Raw genomic sequence first — 19,090 nt, forward strand, 5'->3', positions numbered from 1 at the left:
CCCAAAAGACAGGGGAATTTTGTAACTTCACGTACTGTGTAGCCACATGTTTTATCAAGATGATACTGACCAGAAAATTCTGAGTGTTTAAATCAGTGGTTCCCAACTTTTCTCTGCCACTGCATACTGTGATATAGAATATCAGAGTTGGAAGGGACCTCAAGAGGACAAAGCAGGACCAATTCCCAGACAGATTTTTGCCCTAATCCTTAAATTGCCCCCTCAAGGATTGAACTCACAACCCAGGGTTTAGCAGGCTAATGCTCAAACCACTGAGCTATCCCTCCCCCAATTATTTTGAGACATGTCACCATATCTCCAAATGAACTTGCCCTCTTATCACCTCAGTTTAAGCTGTTTACCACCCTTACCATTCACAGTCGGCAGGGGCTGTGTGCTGGCACGAGTGTAGCTCAAGGTGCAGGGAGCAGCTGTGTCTGAGGGGATGCTGCTGATGCAGGGCCCAGCCATGCACTCAGTCCTTTGTTGGTGCAGTGGGGACAGCTCCACTCCTTGTGGCCATGAGCATGCCAGCCCAGGTTATGCCGTCCTACACAGTCACCATGGCCACTGGCACCCAGTGGTTCACAGGCACTGAGGATGACATACCTGAGCCTGGAGGGTGTGATGGCCATTACCCAGCCCACATGGGGAAACTGATCTGGATGCATAGAAAAGACGGTTACTCACCTTGTAACTGGTTTTCTTCGAGATGTGTTGCTCATATCCATTCCAGGTAGGTGTGCGCACCGCGCGTGCACGTTTGCCGGAAACTTTTTTACCCTAGCAACTCCAGTGGGCCGGCAGGTTGCCCCCTAGAGTGGCACCACTATGGCACTTGATATATACCCCTGCCGGCCCGCCCGCTCCTCAGTTCCTTCTTGCCGGCTACTCCGACAGTGGGGAAGGAGGGCGGGTGTGGAATGGATATGAGCAACACATCTCAAAGAACACCAGTTACAAGTTGAGTAACCATCTTTTCTTCTTCAAGTGATTGCTCATATCCATTCCAGGTAGGTGAATCCCAAGCCTTACCTAGGCGGTGGGGTCGGAGTGAGAAGTCGCGGCCTGGAGCACTGCAGAGCCAAAGGCCGCATCATCTCTGGACTGGTGAACCAGGGCGTAATGGGAAGCGAATGTGTGGACCGATGACCAGGTCGCCGCCCTACAAATGTCTTGGATCGGCATGCGAGCAAGGAAAGCCAGCGATGATGCCTGCGCTCTGGTGGAGTGAGCAGTCACACGGCCCGCCGGAACGTGGGCCAGGTCATAACAGGTCCTGATACAGGAGGTAACCCAGGAAGATATCCTCTGTGAGGAAATCGGTAGTCCCTTGACCCGGTCCACTACCACCACGAATAACTGGGGGGACTTGCGGAACGGTTTGGTCCTGTCCACATAAAACGCTAGTGCCCGACGGACATCTAGCGAGTGGAGCTGTTGCTCCCTGTGGGACGAATGGGGCTTTGGGAAAAAGACGGGGAGGAAGATCTCCTGGTTAATGTGGAAAGCTGAGACCACCTTGGGAAGAAAGGCAGGGTGTGGTCTCAGCTGCACCTTGTCCTTATGGAAGACCATATACGGGGGATCTACTGTGAGGGCCCGTAGTTCCGACACCCGTCTAGCTGAGGTGATGGCCACTAGGAAGGCAGTCTTCCATGAGAGATAGAGCAGGGAGCAAGTAGCTAACGGCTCAAATGGAGGACCCATGAGCCGAGTTAGGACCAGGTTGAGATCCCATGAAGGGGAAGGAGGGCGGATCTGTGGATAGAGACGTTCCAGTCCCTTCAGGAATCTCGCCACCATAGGGTGGGAGAAGACGGAACGTCCGTCCCCTCCAGGATGAAACGTGGAGATAGCCGCTAGGTGAACCCTAGGGACGATAACGCCAGACCCTGGGCCTTGAGGGACCAGATGTAATCCAGAATAGTGGTGATGGGAATCTCCATAGGGAGAAGACCTTTCTCCGAACACCAACAGGAGAAACGCTTCCACTTAGCTGAGTAAGTAGCCCTGGTGGAAGGCTTTCTACTGCCCAGGAGAACCTCCCGAACCGGGGTAGAGCAGTGTAACTCGGAGCCGGTCAACCACGCAGGAGCCATGCTGTAAGGTGCAGAGACCGAAGGTCCGGGTGACAGAGCCTGCTGTGGTCCTGGGTGATCAGGTCCGGATGAAGGGGCAGGGCAACTGGGTTGGCTACTGAGAGGTCCAGCAACATGGGGTACCAATGTTGTCTGGCCCATGCTGGAGCTATCAGAATCACACGAGCTCTGTCTCTGCGCACCTTGAGGAGGACCCTGTGTATCAGCGGAAAGGGAGGGAATGCGTAAAACAGGTGGGTCGCCCATGGGATCAGGAAGGTATCCGCTATAGACCCGGGCTCCCGACCCTGAAAGGAGCAGAATGTTCGACATTTCCTGTTCTCCCTGGACGCGAAGAGGTCCATCCGGGGACGACCCCACCTCTGGAAGAGTGAGAGGGCGACGTCTGGGCGGAGGGACCACTTGTGCGAGCGGAAGGACCTGCTCAGTCGATCCGCTAGAGTGTTTCGTACTCCCGGGAGATAGGAGGCAGAAAGGTGAACGGCATGGTCTATACAAAACTCCCAGAGACGCATCGCCTTGAGACATAGGGGAGAGGACCTGGTGCCGCCCTGCTTGTTGATGTAGAACATGGTCGTCGTGTTGTTGGTGAACACCGTGACACAACGACCTTGAAGGTGATGGACGAACACTTGACAAGCAAGACGGACCGCTCTCAACTCCCGTATGTTGATGTGGAGGTCCAGCTCCTGAGGGGTTCACAGGCCCTGAGTTCTTCAGGCGCCGCAGTGCGCCCGCCAGCACAGTTCTGAGGCGTCCGTCGTCAGGGATGCCGAGGGCTGGGATGGATGGAACGGGAGCCCCGCACAGACTACGGACTGGTCCAGCCACCACCGAAGGGAGTCCAGTACCCTTTGGGGAACGGTGACAACTGTGTCCAATGAATGTCTGGCCGGCCGGTACTGCGCGATGAGCCAAGATTGAAGAGGCCTCATGCGGAGTCGGTCATATGCTGTCACGAACGTACAGGCCGCCATATGTCCTAGGAGGGCCAGACATGTTCTTAGAGAGGTCAGCGGGGCCGCCTGCAAGCGCAGAATGATGGCCGACAGCAACTGGAACCTGGGCAAAGGTAGCAAGGCCCTGGCCAGGGTAGAATCCAGAACGGCCCCGATGAACTCTATCCTCTGCGTGGGGAGCAGAGTAGACTTGTCCACGTTGATCACGAGGTCTAGGGCAGCAAAGAGGCTGCTGATCCTGCGGACGTGGTTGCGGACCTGCAGCTCCGATGTGCCCCGGATCAGCCAGTCGTCGAGGTAGGGGAACATGTGAATGCGGCCAGGCCAAAGGTCTGCGACGATGACTGCCATGCATTTCGTGAACACCCTCGGGGCCGTAGAGAGGCCAAACGGGAGGACCGCAAATTGATAATGTTGGCGGTCGACCACAAAGCGGAGGAAACGCCTGTGCTGGGGGGATATGGCGATATGGAAGTAAGCGTCCTGCATGTCGAGGGTGGCGTACCAGTCTCCGGGATCCAGGGATGGGATGATGGTTCCAAGGGATACCATATAGAACTTCAACTTCACCATATACTTGTTGAGTTCCCGCAGGTCGAGGATAGGCCTGAGGCCCCCCTTGGACTTGGGGATTAGAAAGTAGCGGGAATAAAACCCCTTGCCCTTCTCGCTCTCTGTAACCTCCTCTATGGCTCCCTTGACGAGGAGCGTCTGCACCTCCTGACGGAGGAATTGCTCGTGAGAGGGGTCCCTGAAGAGGAACGAGGGTGGTGGGTGGGAGGAGGGGGCGATGAAAACTGCAGGCGATAACCGCCCTGCACAGTGCGCAAGACTCAACGGTCCGATGTTATTTGGGTCCATGCTGGGAGGAAAAATGAAAGACGGTTGGAAAACTGCGGGGAAGGATCCGGAGGGGAAACTGGTACTGCGCCCTAGGGCGCACCTTCAGAATGAAGGCTTGGGTCCGGGAGGGGCCTTGGCAGAGCCTTGGTTTTGCCCCGTTTGGCCACCCGACTGTCTGCGTCGATTGTTCCTGCCGCGGCGCCTATTGAGGTCCTGCCACAGACGGAACTGAGGATACGGCTGACGCTGCTGTTGTTGGTTCTGCTGCCGGAATGGCCTGCGCTGTGTCGCAGGCATATGCATCCCCAAAGACCGTATTATGACCCTATTGTCTTTAAGGTCCTTTAGTCTTGGGTCTGTCTTAGCAGAAAACAGGCCCTGGCCTTTGAAGGGGAGGTCCTGGATAGTATGCTGGAGCTCTGGCGGAAGGCCAGAGACCTGAAGCCAGGAAATGCAGCGCATCGTAAGCCCCGAGGCAAGGGTCCGAGCGGCCGAGTCTGCAGCATCTAAGGAGGCTTGTAGTGAGGTCCTCGCTACCTTTTTGCCCTCATCCAGAATGGTGGTAAAATCCTGACGGGCGTCCTGCGGTAACAGCTCTGCAAATTTTCCCGCTGCCACCCAAGAGTTAAAGGAATAGCGGCTAAGGAGGGCCTGCTGGTTCGAGACCCTGAGCTGTAGCACCCCCGCTGAATAGACCTTGCGGCCCAGGAGGTCGCCTTCTTAGACTTGGGCGCCGGGGCCTCTTGACCATGGCGCTCCCTGTCGTTCACCGACTGGACCACAAGGGAGCAGGGTGTCGGGTGAACGTGCAAGTATTCATAGCCCTTTGAGGGGGCCAAGTACTTCCTTTCCACTCCTCGAGTGGTCGGAGGGATGGAGGCCGGTGACTGCCAGATAGTAGCGGCGTTGGCCTGAATAGTCTTGATGAAAGGCAGGGCCACTCTGGTGGGTGCATCGGCGGAGAGGATGCTCACCACAGGGTCCTCGATTTCAGAGACCTCCTCTGCTTGAATGTCCAGGTTCTGTGCCATGCATCGGAGGAGGTCCTGGTGTGCCCTAAGATCTAGAGGGGGAGGGCTGGAGAACGAGGTACCCGCCACTGCCTCATCAGGGGAAGACAACAAGGAAACCCCTGGCAACGGAGCGTCCACGGGGGGTTCTGTCTGGGGCTGCACCTCCATCACTGGAGGGAGCTCTGGGTCCTGGTGGCTGGACCTGTCTTCTGCTTCTGGGGAAGGAGGGGGTCTAGACACCGTTGCCTCTGGTGGCCTGCGTTCCGCCGCAGGGCGGGGAGTGATATGTTGCAGACCCTGGGCTTGGCGGTATGCCCACGGGGTCCAAAACCCCCACTGTTGAGGCTCTCGTTCCTGAGGTGGAGGGTCCTGAAACAGGGCCGAGTGTCTGTCCTGGCCCAGCATATAGGCGCTCTCTGCCTGAGAGGACACGGATGGTTCCCTTGAAGGCCACGGAGGCGCTGAGCCAGTTTGATAGACATCTCTATATGCCAACACCGATGATCTCCTCGGTGCCGAGGATCGGTACCGTGAGTTGTACCGGTGCCGGGATCGGGACCGGGAACGGCGTGGTAGTCGGTGCTGGGATCCGGATCGGGATCTGCCTCGAGGTCGGTGCCGAGAGCGGGACCGCGATCTTCATTCAGTGTGGTGCCGGGATGGCAGTGGGGACTGGGACCTGCCACCGACGCGGTGCCGGGAGGTCGACCGGGATCGGGACCTACCACCGGCTCGGTACCGGGAGGTCGACCGAGGAGCTGAACGCCGAGGTGAACGGCTCCTAGAGTCTCGGTGCCGGTGGTAAGAGGAGCCAGACCGGGACCATGCAGATGCTGATCGGCGCCGCGAGTGCGACCGGTACCGCCGAGGAGAACGGTGCCGGGATTGCGAGCGGCGCCCAGAGCGCGAGCGTTCACGTCTCCGGGGCAATCGATGCCTGGACTCCGGAGACAGCGCTCTCAGCATCGGTTTGCCTCTGGAGGTTACCCGTCCCGGGGGTGCCGTGGTTTGAGGCTGCGATGGCTCCGTGAGCGCTATCAAGTCCCGTGCCGAGGCAAAGGTCTCCGGTGTAGATGGGACTAACAGCTCGACCCCAATCTCAAGGGGGAGCTAGGAGGGGCTGGACTCGACGGACCTTCCGGACCCAGAGTCGACAGGAGCCCTGCAGGCGGTGCCGCGGCCAAGGTAGGTGCCGGGCGTTCCACTCGAGCCTGCCTAGATGGTGTTGCAGACGTCGAGGGTCTTGGATCTGCTCCCGGTGCTGGGGATGGACGGTGCCGGGGAGTCTTGCCGGTGTCGGCGCGGTCTGGTGCCGGAGTAGAAGTGGCTGGTTGCGCCGCTGGTACCGGAGTCAGTGCCGCTTCCATTAGGAGAGCGCGGAGTCTTTGATCCCTCTCCTTCTTTGTGCGAGGCTTAAAGGCCTTGCATATACGACACTTCTCACTGATGTGCAATTCCCCCAGGCACTTGAGGCACGCGTCGTGGGGATCGCTAGTCGGCATCGGCTTCTTGCATGCCGAGCACCGCTTGAAGCCTGGCGAACCAGGCATGAACCCGGTGCCGGGCGCCGGGAAGGGCAACGGCCCACCCGCGAACAAGTTATACAACTATATACAATAAACAACTAACTAACATACTACTTTAAACTGTCTATAAAACTATTTACAACTACGACTACGAACAGTGTACAAGAGAGCTAGGTATGTGGAGGACAGCAAGCCGCACTCCACAGTTCCAGCAACCGACATGGCGGTAAGAAGGAACTGAGGAGCGGGCGGGCCGGCAGGGGTATATATCAAGTGCCATAGTGGCGCCACTCTAGGGGGCAACCTGCCGGCCCACTGGAGTTGCTAGGGTAAAAAAGTTTCCGGCAAACGTGCACGCGCGGCGCGCACACCTACCTGGAATGGATATGAGCAATCACTCAAAGAAGAACGCCCGGTGTCACCACTCACTCCCGCCACCTGAATGTTCCTCCATACCCCCTGAGGGGCCCTGGCTGGCCTGAGCTTGGGGAGGGAGCAGGACCAAATGGAAGGCAGAAATCTGCCACCCCCATGCATCATCTCTGTGATATTTCCATTTTGGGGAGCAATGCCCCCCATGCCCTTCCATCTCCACCCATTCAGGTGGGCAGGTGCTCCCCCTCCGTCCCTAAAGGGCACCCCTCCTGCATCGGTTCTGTCCTCACCCTCCACCAGTTCAGCCCCCACCTCATCCCAATTTTGCCCCATCCAGCCCCCACCAGTTCTGCCTTCCCAGTTCCCCCATCTCACACAGCATCCCCACCTCTCAATTCAGCCCCCTTGCTTCTCCTGAGGTTCTTCACACCACCCAACCCTGGGGGGCTGCAGCGTGTCCAGGCTTTCCCTCCCACTCCCAGCTGGCGGTTGCAGGAAGGAGGGCGAGGGGCAGAGGAGCCAATCCGTTGCTCACAGGAGGAGTGTGGGAAGGAGAGGGAGATTGAGCTCTGATGTGTTTCTCTGCCCCTGGAGGAGGTGGGGCAGTGAGGCAGTTGGCCAGTCAGAAGGTGACTTGCTTCCCCGCCCCCACTCTGCATATAGTTTTTCAAAAAATTCCATGGCACATCTGTTCGGGCCTGACGGCTCACCAGTGTGCTGCAGCACACCAGTTGGGAAATACTGGTGTACTTGATACCTTGCAAGGCGTACTTTGTACAAAGATTATTACAATAGCATGTAGGGTTTGAACACAGCCGTATATTCCATCGCAATGGCCAACGTCAGACCTCAGGCCACCTATTGCCTAGCACAACATGGATTCATTCTGTAACTGAAATTCTTTATGTGTGACTCTCTGTATGTGAACTGGGCCATAGAGTAGTGTCCACACTGACAACCCTCTGGCTCCTGTTGTTAGTGTACAGTGTTAGGGGCAGAGACAAGGAGAGGCAAACGCAGTGCAAAGCAGTGATAACGGTGAAGTATTTCACTCCAGGAGGGAATGAGGGGAGAGAGTTACAAGAGTCTGCAGCCCAATTTGTTGGTGGGAGAGACAAACAGCTGTGGGTCAGTGTCTGAGCACTTATTTCTCATTTACACTAGGCTCCTTTATACTGCCAGAGTGGCACAAAGAGGCCTAAGTGTCAGTGAGAATCCAGCCGCCCATGTGTAACAGCTGTGCAGCCTATCTGTCGGAAAGATTTGCCCGTACCAATGACATTACCTTAGAGCAGCTAAAAGGATCTCCTGGGGCAGCTTGATGACAGGAATGACCTTAAAGATTTAACTTCGCCACCCTGGTCGTTAGCTCTAATGATGTAACTACAGAGGTATCATGCTAATGCGTTATGTACTACAATGTAGTGGACAATTTCCAGCCATGTGGCCTGCCTGTTTCATGCACATCTGTATTCTAAATATCAAGTGGGAAACCAAAATTCTTGACCCCAATGTACTTGAGAAAGCAAAATTGCTAAGTCAAATCACTGCTCTCAATCAAAGACATCTCCATTGGCTTGGTTATCTGCACCAGGAGGGACAACGGACACATTCCAAAAAACCTCCTGCATGGAGAAATTGTGGATGTGCCAAGGCCACCAGGCCTGTGACGGTATCTCCCATAAGGCTTTATGGAAATATGCTTATAAATGTATATATATATCATAACTAGAATGTGTTTTATGCTACATATGCCATGTAACATATCTCTGCAAAGGTCATGATCTACTGAATGTATTAATCTTATTTGTATGCATGTATCATTTTTGTATTCAAAGATATGAATATTGGCTGTGTACTGGCTTGATTTCTAAATAACCTTAGGAGAGCATTTGGTCAGTTCCTGGAAAAAGGAATGTTGAAATTAAGTACCTAATCAAGAAACACTTTAAAGGACAATGGATCTTGGAATGGCTACAATCCACATAAGAAGTCTATACAGGAGGTTCAAGGTAGCATGTAAACAATGGATGACACCTGTAAAACTGTGAGTCATGCGGTCATAAACAGATAGTAAAGGGTTAACAAGTCCAGTAAACCTGGCTAACACCTGACCAGAGGACCAATCAGGAGACAAGATACCTTCAAATCTCGGTGGAGGGAAGCCTTTGTTTGTGCTTTCTGGGTTTTTTCTTTGTTCTCTCTGGGTTCTGAGAGGGACCAGACATGTAAGCAGATATCTCCAAGTTTCTGAAACAGCCTCTTCTGTTCAATTTAGTAAGTACCAGTTAGAAAGGCGGTTTAGTCTTTTTGTTTGTTTTCTTTATTTGCAAATGTGTATTTGCTGGAAAGATTGTATCTCTGTTGCTACAACTTGTATTTGTGCTGGGGGGAGGATTCTCCCTGGTGTCTATAAGCTGAAAGACCCTGTAACATTTTCCATCTTGATTTTACAGAGACAACTTTTACTTTTTTCTTTCTTTTATTAAAAGCTTTTCTTTTTAAGAACCTGATTGATTTTTTGGTTATCTTGTGTAAGACCCAAGGGGAGGAAGTCTGCACTCACCAGGGAATTGGTGGGAGGAAAGAGAGAAGAGGGGGAGGAAAAGCCTGATTTCTCTCTGTGTTAAGATTACTGTCTCTCTCTCAGGGAAAGTCTGGGAGGGGGAGAGAAGGTGGGGAAGGTGAATTTCCTCTCTGTTTTAAGATTCAAGGAGTTGAATCACAGGGATCTCCCAGTGTTACCCAGGGAGGGGAGACTCTGGGAGGAAGAAAGGAGGGGGGAATGGTTTATTTCCCTTTGTTGTGAGACCCAAGGGTTTTTGGGTCTTGGGGTCCCCAGGGAAGGATTTGGGGAGTCAGAAGTGTCCCAAAACACTATACTTTTGGGTGGTGGCAGCCTATAATTTCTAAGCTAGTAATTAAGCTTAGGGGGGGTTCATGCTGGTACCTCATCCTTTGGACGCTAAGGTTCAGAGTGGGGGTTCATACCATGACACATGCATGGACATGTGACTTGCTCAGGTGACTTCAAAAACTCCATTTTGTAGCTGGACTCTGCATAGGAGAGAGAAGGGGGCCTCCACCCACAAGAGAAAGTCTATTTAAGCCTGTGGGAGACCCCTCAATTTTGTCTTCAGCTGGCTAAAGAGAGAACCTCTCCACCCCCCAAAATACCTGAAAGAAACTGAAACAAAGGACAGTGACTGCAAGGTGCGTGAGTGATTGCTGGACCTCGGCTAAAAGGTGATTAGTCTGTAAAAAGGGAGCATTCTGGAACTGGTGAGGATCTTATCTGTATTCAGATTTATTAGATATAGATTTGCGTGTTCTATTTTATTTTGCTTGGTGATTTACTTTGTTCTGTCTGTTACTACTTGGAACCACTTAAATCCTACTTTCCATATTTAATAAAATCATTTTTTATTTATTAATTAACCCAGAGTATGTATTAATACCTGGAGGAGGCAAACAGCTGTGCATCTCTCTATCAGTGTTATAGAGGGCGAACAATTTATGAGTTTACCCTGTATAAGCTTTATACAGGGTAAAATGGATTTATTTGGGTTTAGCCCCCACTGGAATTTGGGCATTGGAGTGTTAAAGACAAGAACACTTCTGTTAGCTGCTTTCAGGTAAGCCTGCAGTTTTGGGGCAAGTAATTCAGACCCTGGGTCTGTGTTGGAGTAGATGGGTGTGTCTGGCTCAGCAAGACAGGGTGCTGGTGTTCTGAGCTGGCAGGGAAAGCAGGGATAGAAGTAGTCTTGGCATATCAGGTGGCAGTTCCCAAGAGGGTTTCTGTGATCCAACCCGTCACAGGGCTGACTTTGGCTCAGGTACAAAGTTGTTTGCAAGAGGATCTTGACAACTTTCAAAATTGAAACGACAACCTGGGAAGATGCAGCTAGCAACTGGCCACCCTGCAGGACTGTGCTGTGCCAGGGAGTCAAAGAGGCTGAAGAGAGGTGGTTGATAGAGGAAACCAAAAACTTAAGTACAGCAGGCCTCAAGAGCAAGCAGCACACCAGCTTCATCTTCTCTCCCTGCACCTTATGCTTGCGCTATTTGTGGCAAGGACTGTCACTTGAGAATTGGACTTTTTAGCTCCTCGTGATGCTGCAGGAAGATACCCAGTAACTGAACTGCTTTTATGCTTACACCATTGTCTTTCAAGATGGATGGTTGCTACACATCATATTAACTCATTGTGTGCTGCAACGTGGTGGACAACTTCAAGCCAGGTGGCCTGCATGTGTAATGTACATCCTAGAGTGTATGTAAGTATGAACCAGATGGACATAGATAAGATGTCTTTAGGACACTAAAGGGATTCTTCATCAGAGCCTATACATCAGATTATACGTCAGGTGTGCTGAGAGCGCAGTCTATCATGCTGACCAATATTGTCTCATTGTTTGCTTCCCCATCTCTATCCACCTATTGTCTCTTGTTGTATGTTTAGCACTGAATTTATTTTCATCTCAGCATGTAGATGCTGAATAGATATGTCAGTATAGGACATGCGTATATCCCCTATTTTCAGCTATTTCATGTAGAAATCTGAACACCAGGCCAGATCTGGGGATAGACATTTTGGTGCTCGGTGCCACTGAAACCTGGAGATGTGGGAGTGTGCTTTTAATGGGGCACTTCCTAGTGTAGCTGTCATGGCTGGGGCAGGGCTGGCGCTTGCATTTAGGAGACTTAGGCAATCGCCTAGGGTGCCAGCATTATTAGGGGGCGGCATTTTGCTGGAGGGGGCGGTAGGTGGCTCTGGTGGAGCTGCCGCAGTCGTGCCTGCGGACGGTCAGCTGCTCGCGCGGCTGCGGTGGACCTCCCCGCAGGCACGACTGCGACAGCTCCACCGGAGCCGTGGGAGCAGCCGACCGTCCGAAGGCAGGACTGCGGAGCCGGGGGACCAGCGCGCAGGGCGGCGAAATGGCCATGCGCCTAGGGCGCTCAAACCCCTAGTGCTGGTCCTGGGCTGGGGGGTTGGCCAGGCAAGAGCAGCCCCTAATATCCAGATGTCCTAGGTAGCTGCCTTTGTAGCCTACCCCTAATGCCAGTGCTGAACAATGAGAGTTCATTATTTCTGTTATTGTTACTGACAGCTTGACCAGTCAATTGCAGTGAATAAATGCCATGTTCTTTCTGCTCCTTTGGGGTTAAGTCATGAAGTTAGCACATCAGGAATAATGGGCATAGTGAAGGCCCAGTTCTGTGAGCTGCCAAGTGCCCTTAGCGCCTGTAGATTTCAGTGGAAGTGAGGGGTCCTCAGCACCTTGTAGGAGGTGCTCAGGATCTTCCAGGATTGTACCCTTACTGTAATGAGGTTAGGACACTTGTGGGGTAAATATGTATTGATTAGCCAGTGATGTTACTCTTCATCAATATTAGATCCAAAAGCACGTTGGGGTGTAGTAATGATTCATATGTAGCTAATGACGATTAAGATTATTCCCCCCCAAACTAATATAATATATCATACTGTGAGGGTATCTGTATCTATCTATGCGCACACAGAGCAGCTGTGCTTTGGAGTTAATAAGTGGAGTTCGATAGCTGAAAGAAAACAGAAAGGTTAACTCAAAACTGATCAAGCAGTTGTTTTGCCACAAGTGCGCGCTCGGACATACAACTTCTGTAATGCAGAACTGTCCCATTAGTACCAACACAGCTAAACAACAAGTTAAGAACAATAGCATTCTTACCCATCCCTTTGCAAGCTTTTTGTAGTTTCTTGGCATCCCGTTCTGCATTGAAATCATGATGGCGCCGAATGGTTGGCTAGAAAAACAGAGGCAACAGTAAGTGGAAAATAATACTACAGTGAATCCTTTGAATTACACTACATGGAATTTGGGCTAGGTTGAGTCAGATTGCCATCTGCTCTTTATTCACAAATATCCTAACTCTGATGTCCTTACTTAGTTTTTACTCACTGCTTACTCAGGAAAAACTCTTATTGATTGACTTAGGTGTGTTGATCTATAACAGGGGTAGGCAACCTAAGGCACGCATGCTGAAAGAGGCACGAAAGCTGATTTTCAGTGGCACTCACACTGCCAGGGTCCTGGCCACTGGTCCGGGGGGCTCAGCATTTTAATTTAATTTTAACTGAAGCTTCTTAAACATTTTAAAAACCTTATTTACTTTACATACAACAATAGTTTAGTTACATATTATAAACTTATAGAAAGAGTCCTTCTAAAATGTTAAAATGTATCACTGGCACGCGAAGCCTTAAATTAGAATGAATAGATGAAGACTTGGCACACCACTTCTGAAAGGTTGCCGACCCCTGATCTATAAGTAGTTTTTGAAAACCTTACCCACACTGGTAAGCGTTTACATAAACAAATAGTTCCATTCAAGTCAAAGGAACTAAGTATGACCAGCATGAGAGAGGATTGCATGAACTAGCCCTGAGTGAGTACTTCAGGATTTACCCCACTATAAAATGGAAAATAAATACAGCCTTTCAAATACTAGTACTTTTCTGGGTAAGCTGGTCTCTGGCCAAAGTAAAACATGGGGCTTGATCTTGTAACTGTTACTCTTGCAGGTAGTCTTTTTCATGCAAGTAATGTTATTGATTTCAATAGCACTAATCACATGGGTAAAGAATACTTGAATAAGAAAGAGTTATAGCTTCAAGCTGTTAATATGCTCTTTATGACAGTTAAAATATAGCAGCTGATCAATATTGCCCAACTGCAGCACCATCATCCAAATGACAATGGGTTAAATTTGCAGACGCACTTACATGACTTAGGAGCTGAAGTCCCATGGAAACTCAGTGTGATTTAGACTCCTAAGTGCTTACGTCACTTTTGAAAATGGGACATCAGTCCTAGATCACTTAGCTGGTTTTGAAAATTTTACCTGTTGTGTCTAATAGATTATAGTCACTGTCACATTCTTGTCCAAAGTATCAGTGTTGTCTCTACCGATCCCTTTGGTTGCTTTGGCACTCATGTAGGTGCAAGAAGCATCTTTTAGTGTTGTTCTTTTTCAGAATGGTCATGCTTAAAGATTGCTAGGTCTGATGAAAACATTGGCAGTCCAGGATCATGAAGTGCTCTGTGCAAACAACAGGTGTGTTATAGCAGAATAAATTTCCCTACACTGCCCATCTACCTCAATGCTTTACTAAAGGAATCAGCTCTGGCCATTCAGTCCTTGGTGCCTGTAATAAGATCACCCAAAATAATTTCAATTAGTGCTAATTGTGACTTTTACATTGCTTATATTTTGGTAAAATTATCCTAATTTTTGGCTACTCTTATGAACATAGGCATTTATAACACCCTATAACAATGTAACATTTCCTTCTCTAAATCTTCTTTCCTTGCTTTAGGATCACACAGTAATAAGACTTTCACCACCAGACCATTATCTTAAATCTTGATTGTAAAGTTACATGTTGTTATACAATAGGAACAGATATTAAATCAAGTCCAGTAATTAGTGAGTTACTTGGCTAAACCTTTGAATTATTGTAAAAATAGACCCATATATAGAAATATTAATATTTTCAGTTGTGAGTTTTCATTTAAATTATTCCAATGTAAAATTATATCAAAATCTGAAAGAAAATACAGTTATTGTAGCTGAACTGATGGTGTTGTATCCAAATATTTCTACTGTGAAAATAAGTTTGTTATTGTTTTGATAGAATTACATACTACAGGCATAAATATTTGAATATGCTCTTGAAAGTAGAAATTAAATGGTATCCAGTTTCTTCATTCCTTACAAACTGATATGCAGCATCTAAGTTCTCTCTCTCCAGTTGGTGATTGGAATAATTCTGAGAATAGAATTCACCTTTGTTCTTTGTAACATCAGGTTGTACAGCGGCAGCCTAGCTAGACCGAGTAATGAGCATAGGTTAATGGAATAATGGCAGCTTACAATACAATGAAAGTCTATTCTCAGGATTCCTCTCCATGACGCAAAAGATGTAGGTGCAATGGATCTATTCATCTAAGCCATAATACATGCACAGTATTGATGCAAGAAGAGTCATATAACTTGTTCGAGTTGTCCTCAGCAACTAACAGATTCAGTGTTCACCATGATTTATGCAGAATTCAGTAGGACCCTCAGCTGGTCTCCTGACTGAACGCTTTCTGTTGTTTCCCATACAGTGTTTATTCATCACTGTACTCTGTTCTGTATGCCATAAGCTGTCTTGTGTTAAATATTTTCAGAAAGCATTTTGGGACCCAGATTGCATTAAAGATGATATTAGATATTTTGCTGCTAAGGTAGCTAGGGTGTCTTGAGCCTTTCAATATATTTTTGTAAAATGGTCACTTATAATTTCCACCAGCATTACCTCATTCTGGATGCCTCTTTCTTCAATGATCCAATAGACCATTAATACTCCATTTCCATAGTTAAATATTAAACTGTCCCAGAGCTACACACTTATGTAAATAAACTGGAGATAGACCAGATGTCTGCAGTGCACCCTTGAACTCCTCAAATTAAAACACAAACCCTCTCTTTCAAACAGAGTTAGCATTTATATTTCTAGAGATTTTTATATACTTATCTGTCAATTCTCTATGGGCTGAATTGTGAAGTCTGTACTCAGTCCAGACTCAGATAAAATTCCCATTAACATCAGAGGTGCCCAGATATTACAGTGATGGATGTGATATAAGAACTCCTAGATAAACAAGACTTGAGTAATGGCTTCATGATTTGGCCCAACTCCATGATAACAAGCTTAACACACAGACTTTATTTCAATACTTTATTCAGCCTATGATTTAAAACACGACAGTATTATTAGAGTCTACCTTAAGCTAGGTAAGATATTAATAATTCTATCTTGCACTCATAGTACTCTTTTAATTCAGACAGATCCCAATTTATAAACAACAGACCATATGGTCCCTACTCCATTATGCTGCATAGAAGGAAGCAGTTTGTAGTACATTGATGATAAAGGAGAATGGAATAAACAGTGCTGATATTAAACTATCAAAATTATTATATTTAGAATTAACTTCTATTGAGATGAATGTGGCAATTCAGATCTCTTGGAGCTATTGTTTCAGGCTTCCTGCAGACTCAGGCAGACGTCATGTCATTTGTTACACTTCATATTTGCAAAAGATTTCTTTGCAACCATGAAGAGGATCAATTTCTTTCAAAAAATCAACAAAGTTTTGATTCTGGAGCACAAAATGCAGCCATCAGGTAGAAGTACTAACTGTTTAAGCAACTGTTCTAATTAAGCCCCTGATCTTGCCTCTCTTAAACGATCTATTTTCATTATAAGATCTTTGGGGCAAGGAATATGTTTTAATCTATGTTTGCAAGGCTTTCTGTAAATGCAAGGCATCTTCTAAGTGCTCATAACAATTATTAATAAAATACCACTCACCGATCATAAATAAATGATTAAAATATATATTTGTCAGATGGTAACTAGGTTTGAGTTAATTCATCTGTTCATCTAATAGATTGTAATGCTCCTATAAGGTTTGTTTCCAGTGTAGTATCCACTTCAGTCTGTGATATCTAGTTGGAATGTTATGGCCCTGATTAACCACTGCCCTGCACCTTGCAAAGTGAGGGAAAGGAGGGTGCAAAAAAAAAAAATGCTGCCAAGGCTAAGTCTACATTACAGACTTCTTCTGGTATGTGAGGAGGTGTGATCCCTGACTGACATAGCTATGGTAGCAGAAGTCCCTAGTGCAGACACAGTTATATTGGCAAATCTGAACCTTTACTGGAATAGCTTGTTTCACTTGTAGCATTAACATACCAGTACAAAACCAATACAGTGGCCTATACACTAGGAGAGCTTTGTAGATAAGGTATACTGGCAAGGGAGAATGGCAGTGTTATAGACTCTCTTCGAACAGGAGTGACTACACAAGACATGTTGCCAGTGCCGACGCTTCCATTAGGTGACCATAGGCGATTTCCTAGGGTGTCAGGATTCGGGGGGTGGCATTTTGTGCGCTTCTCATGGGGCTCATGGGAGCTTCCGGTTCCGCTCCTGTTGCGCCGCCGAAGAAGGACCTTCTGCCAACGTGCCATGGAAAACAGCGGCAGGCAATAGAGCAGCTCAATGATTGCTGCTGTCGCCTGCGGCATTTTGGCAGAGGGTCCTTCTTTGGCGGCACAATGGGAGTGGAATTGGAAGCTCCCATGCGCCCCGTGGGGAGCGCACAAAATGCCTCCCCTCTAATTCTGCCTAGGGCGCCAGAAAGCCTGGCGCCGCTCCGGCATGTTGCAGTGAGTAATCAGGCCCCAAGCCTGAAAGTTGTAAAGAATCTGGCTAGCACAGATAATAAAATGCTAATTAAGAGGCAAAAAAATAAAATAACATAAAAAGTAATAAAAGAAAAGGCCCCAGTTAGGATACTATTCATCTTGCTTGTTCTTCTCACGATATGGTGTATCTGACTTGGCAGCATGCCATACCTGACACACCAGCAGCTGCATGCCTCTTCTCAAATGGGAGTGTATAGAAATACTGTTATTCTAAATAGTCCTTGTCTATAACAATTCTGCTAGGGAATGCTGATCTGGGCTTTACCATTTTGATGGGACTGAGTTTTTAAAATTATTTATTTCTTTGAAAAAGATAAATTGTCATACCATCTGTCTGTCTATGATATTTAGAAGGCACTCATCATCCTGCAGTTGGAGGTGTGACCATATGAAGAAAATAAAATGCCTCTGAATTTTTAAAAAATATTTAGGAAAAGCTGGTCTCAATTCTTCACTGTCCCTAAGCAAGGCTTCTAGGTATGGGGAGGTGGTTAGGGAACCAGTCATGTCTCCTTGATTCCTTAGTGGCTTGGCTGCAGCTAAGTTAAAGGAAGAGGGGGGGCACCTTTAACTTACACTGCTGGTAGAAAATTTTCCACCAGAAAATAATTGGGCATAGCAATGTCCTGCCCTTACACATCTCCTCCCTGCCCCCAACATATGGTGCAGCTCTGGCAGAGGAGGCCGCAGAGCTCTGCAGCATCTGGCCCAGTGTATCCAGAAGCCTGTGTCAATTGTGCAGCTCACTCCTGATGGGGAACATTCCCTCCTATAATTAGTCCCAAGGAAGAGTAACTGCTCCTTAACATCAGTGAAGCTTGCACAATCTAGCCTGAAATGTTTGTTAGGAAAGAAAATCCTTCCAGTGCCTAGAATTCAATAAACCATGAACCACTGTCAGGGCTTCTATGATCATTTGTCTGAGCTCTGTTCTCATTTACAATTCAAAAGAGTTACTTCAAGTGGTTTCATATTTACTTCCATGTAACTGAGGACAGAATATGATCAGTCGACTCAAGAAATGATGCTAGTGGTTCATGGCTTATTGAACTATCTGGGCTGATTCTCCACTGCCTTGTACTTTTTTGTAGTCATTTTCACCTGTGTGACAGACCCAGGCCAGTAGGGTGCAGGAGTCTGGTCCTATTGGCATCCAGCGGGGGTCCTATTGGCATCCAGCGGGGGTGGGCGGGCGTGCAGGAGTCTGGTAGAGGACAAATATACTGGTCACTGGCTGAGTAGTTTTCTGTTCCCTGAGTGACCAGAGCAGGGTCTGCACTAGAGTAATCAGGAACTTGCTAGAACCAATTAAGGCAGACAGGCTGATTAGAACACCTGCAGCCAATCAAGGCAGGCTAATCAGGGCACCTGGGTTTTAAAAGGAGCTCTCTCCAGTCAGATGGGGAGGAGCCAGAGGAGAGGAAGTGTGTGTGAGTAGCTGGGAGCAAGAGACACAAGGAGCTGAGACTGAGAGGGTGTGCTGCTGGAGGACTAAGGAGTACAAGCATTATCAGACACCAGGAGGAAGGTCCTGTGGTGAGGATAAAGAAGGTGTTTGGAGGAGGCCTTGGGGAAGTAGCCCAGGGAGATGTAGCTGTCACACAGCTGTTACAAGAGGCACTATAGACAGCTGTGATCCACAGGGCCTTGGGCTGGAACCCGGAGTAGAGGGTGGGCCTGGGTTCCCCCCAAACCTCCCAACTCCTGATCAGACACAGTAGGAGTTGATCCAGACTGGGGGAGATCACTGAGGTGAGCAAATCTGCCAATAAGCGCAGGACCCACCAAGATAGAGGAGGAACTTTGTCACACCTGGGAAAGAGAGAGGAAAGTGGTTGTAAAATGCTACCATTCTGATTTGTTGTGGTTTTGCTCCCTCTTTTCACTTATATTGTAAATGTCTACATAAGGTACAAGGCAGTTGAGAATCTGGCCTAACATAGTTAGCTAGATTTTATTTTTAATTGACA

The 19,090-nt window shown here is 48.5% G+C and overlaps 1 protein-coding gene across 1 annotated transcript in view; it reads right to left on the minus strand.

Annotated features, from left to right (window-relative positions):
- The window catches only part of ANXA13 (annexin A13), a 45,572-nt gene that overhangs the window by 15,080 nt on the left and 11,402 nt on the right, over positions 1-19,090 (minus strand). The window contains exon 3 of the mRNA XM_030549612.1: positions 12,530-12,605. Within this exon, the coding sequence (XP_030405472.1) occupies positions 12,530-12,605 (76 nt within the window). The remainder of the gene's footprint in view (positions 1-12,529; positions 12,606-19,090) is intronic.

Source organism: Gopherus evgoodei, chromosome 2, assembly GCF_007399415.2.
Source record: "Gopherus evgoodei ecotype Sinaloan lineage chromosome 2, rGopEvg1_v1.p, whole genome shotgun sequence".
Classification (NCBI taxonomy): Eukaryota; Metazoa; Chordata; order Testudines; family Testudinidae; genus Gopherus; species Gopherus evgoodei.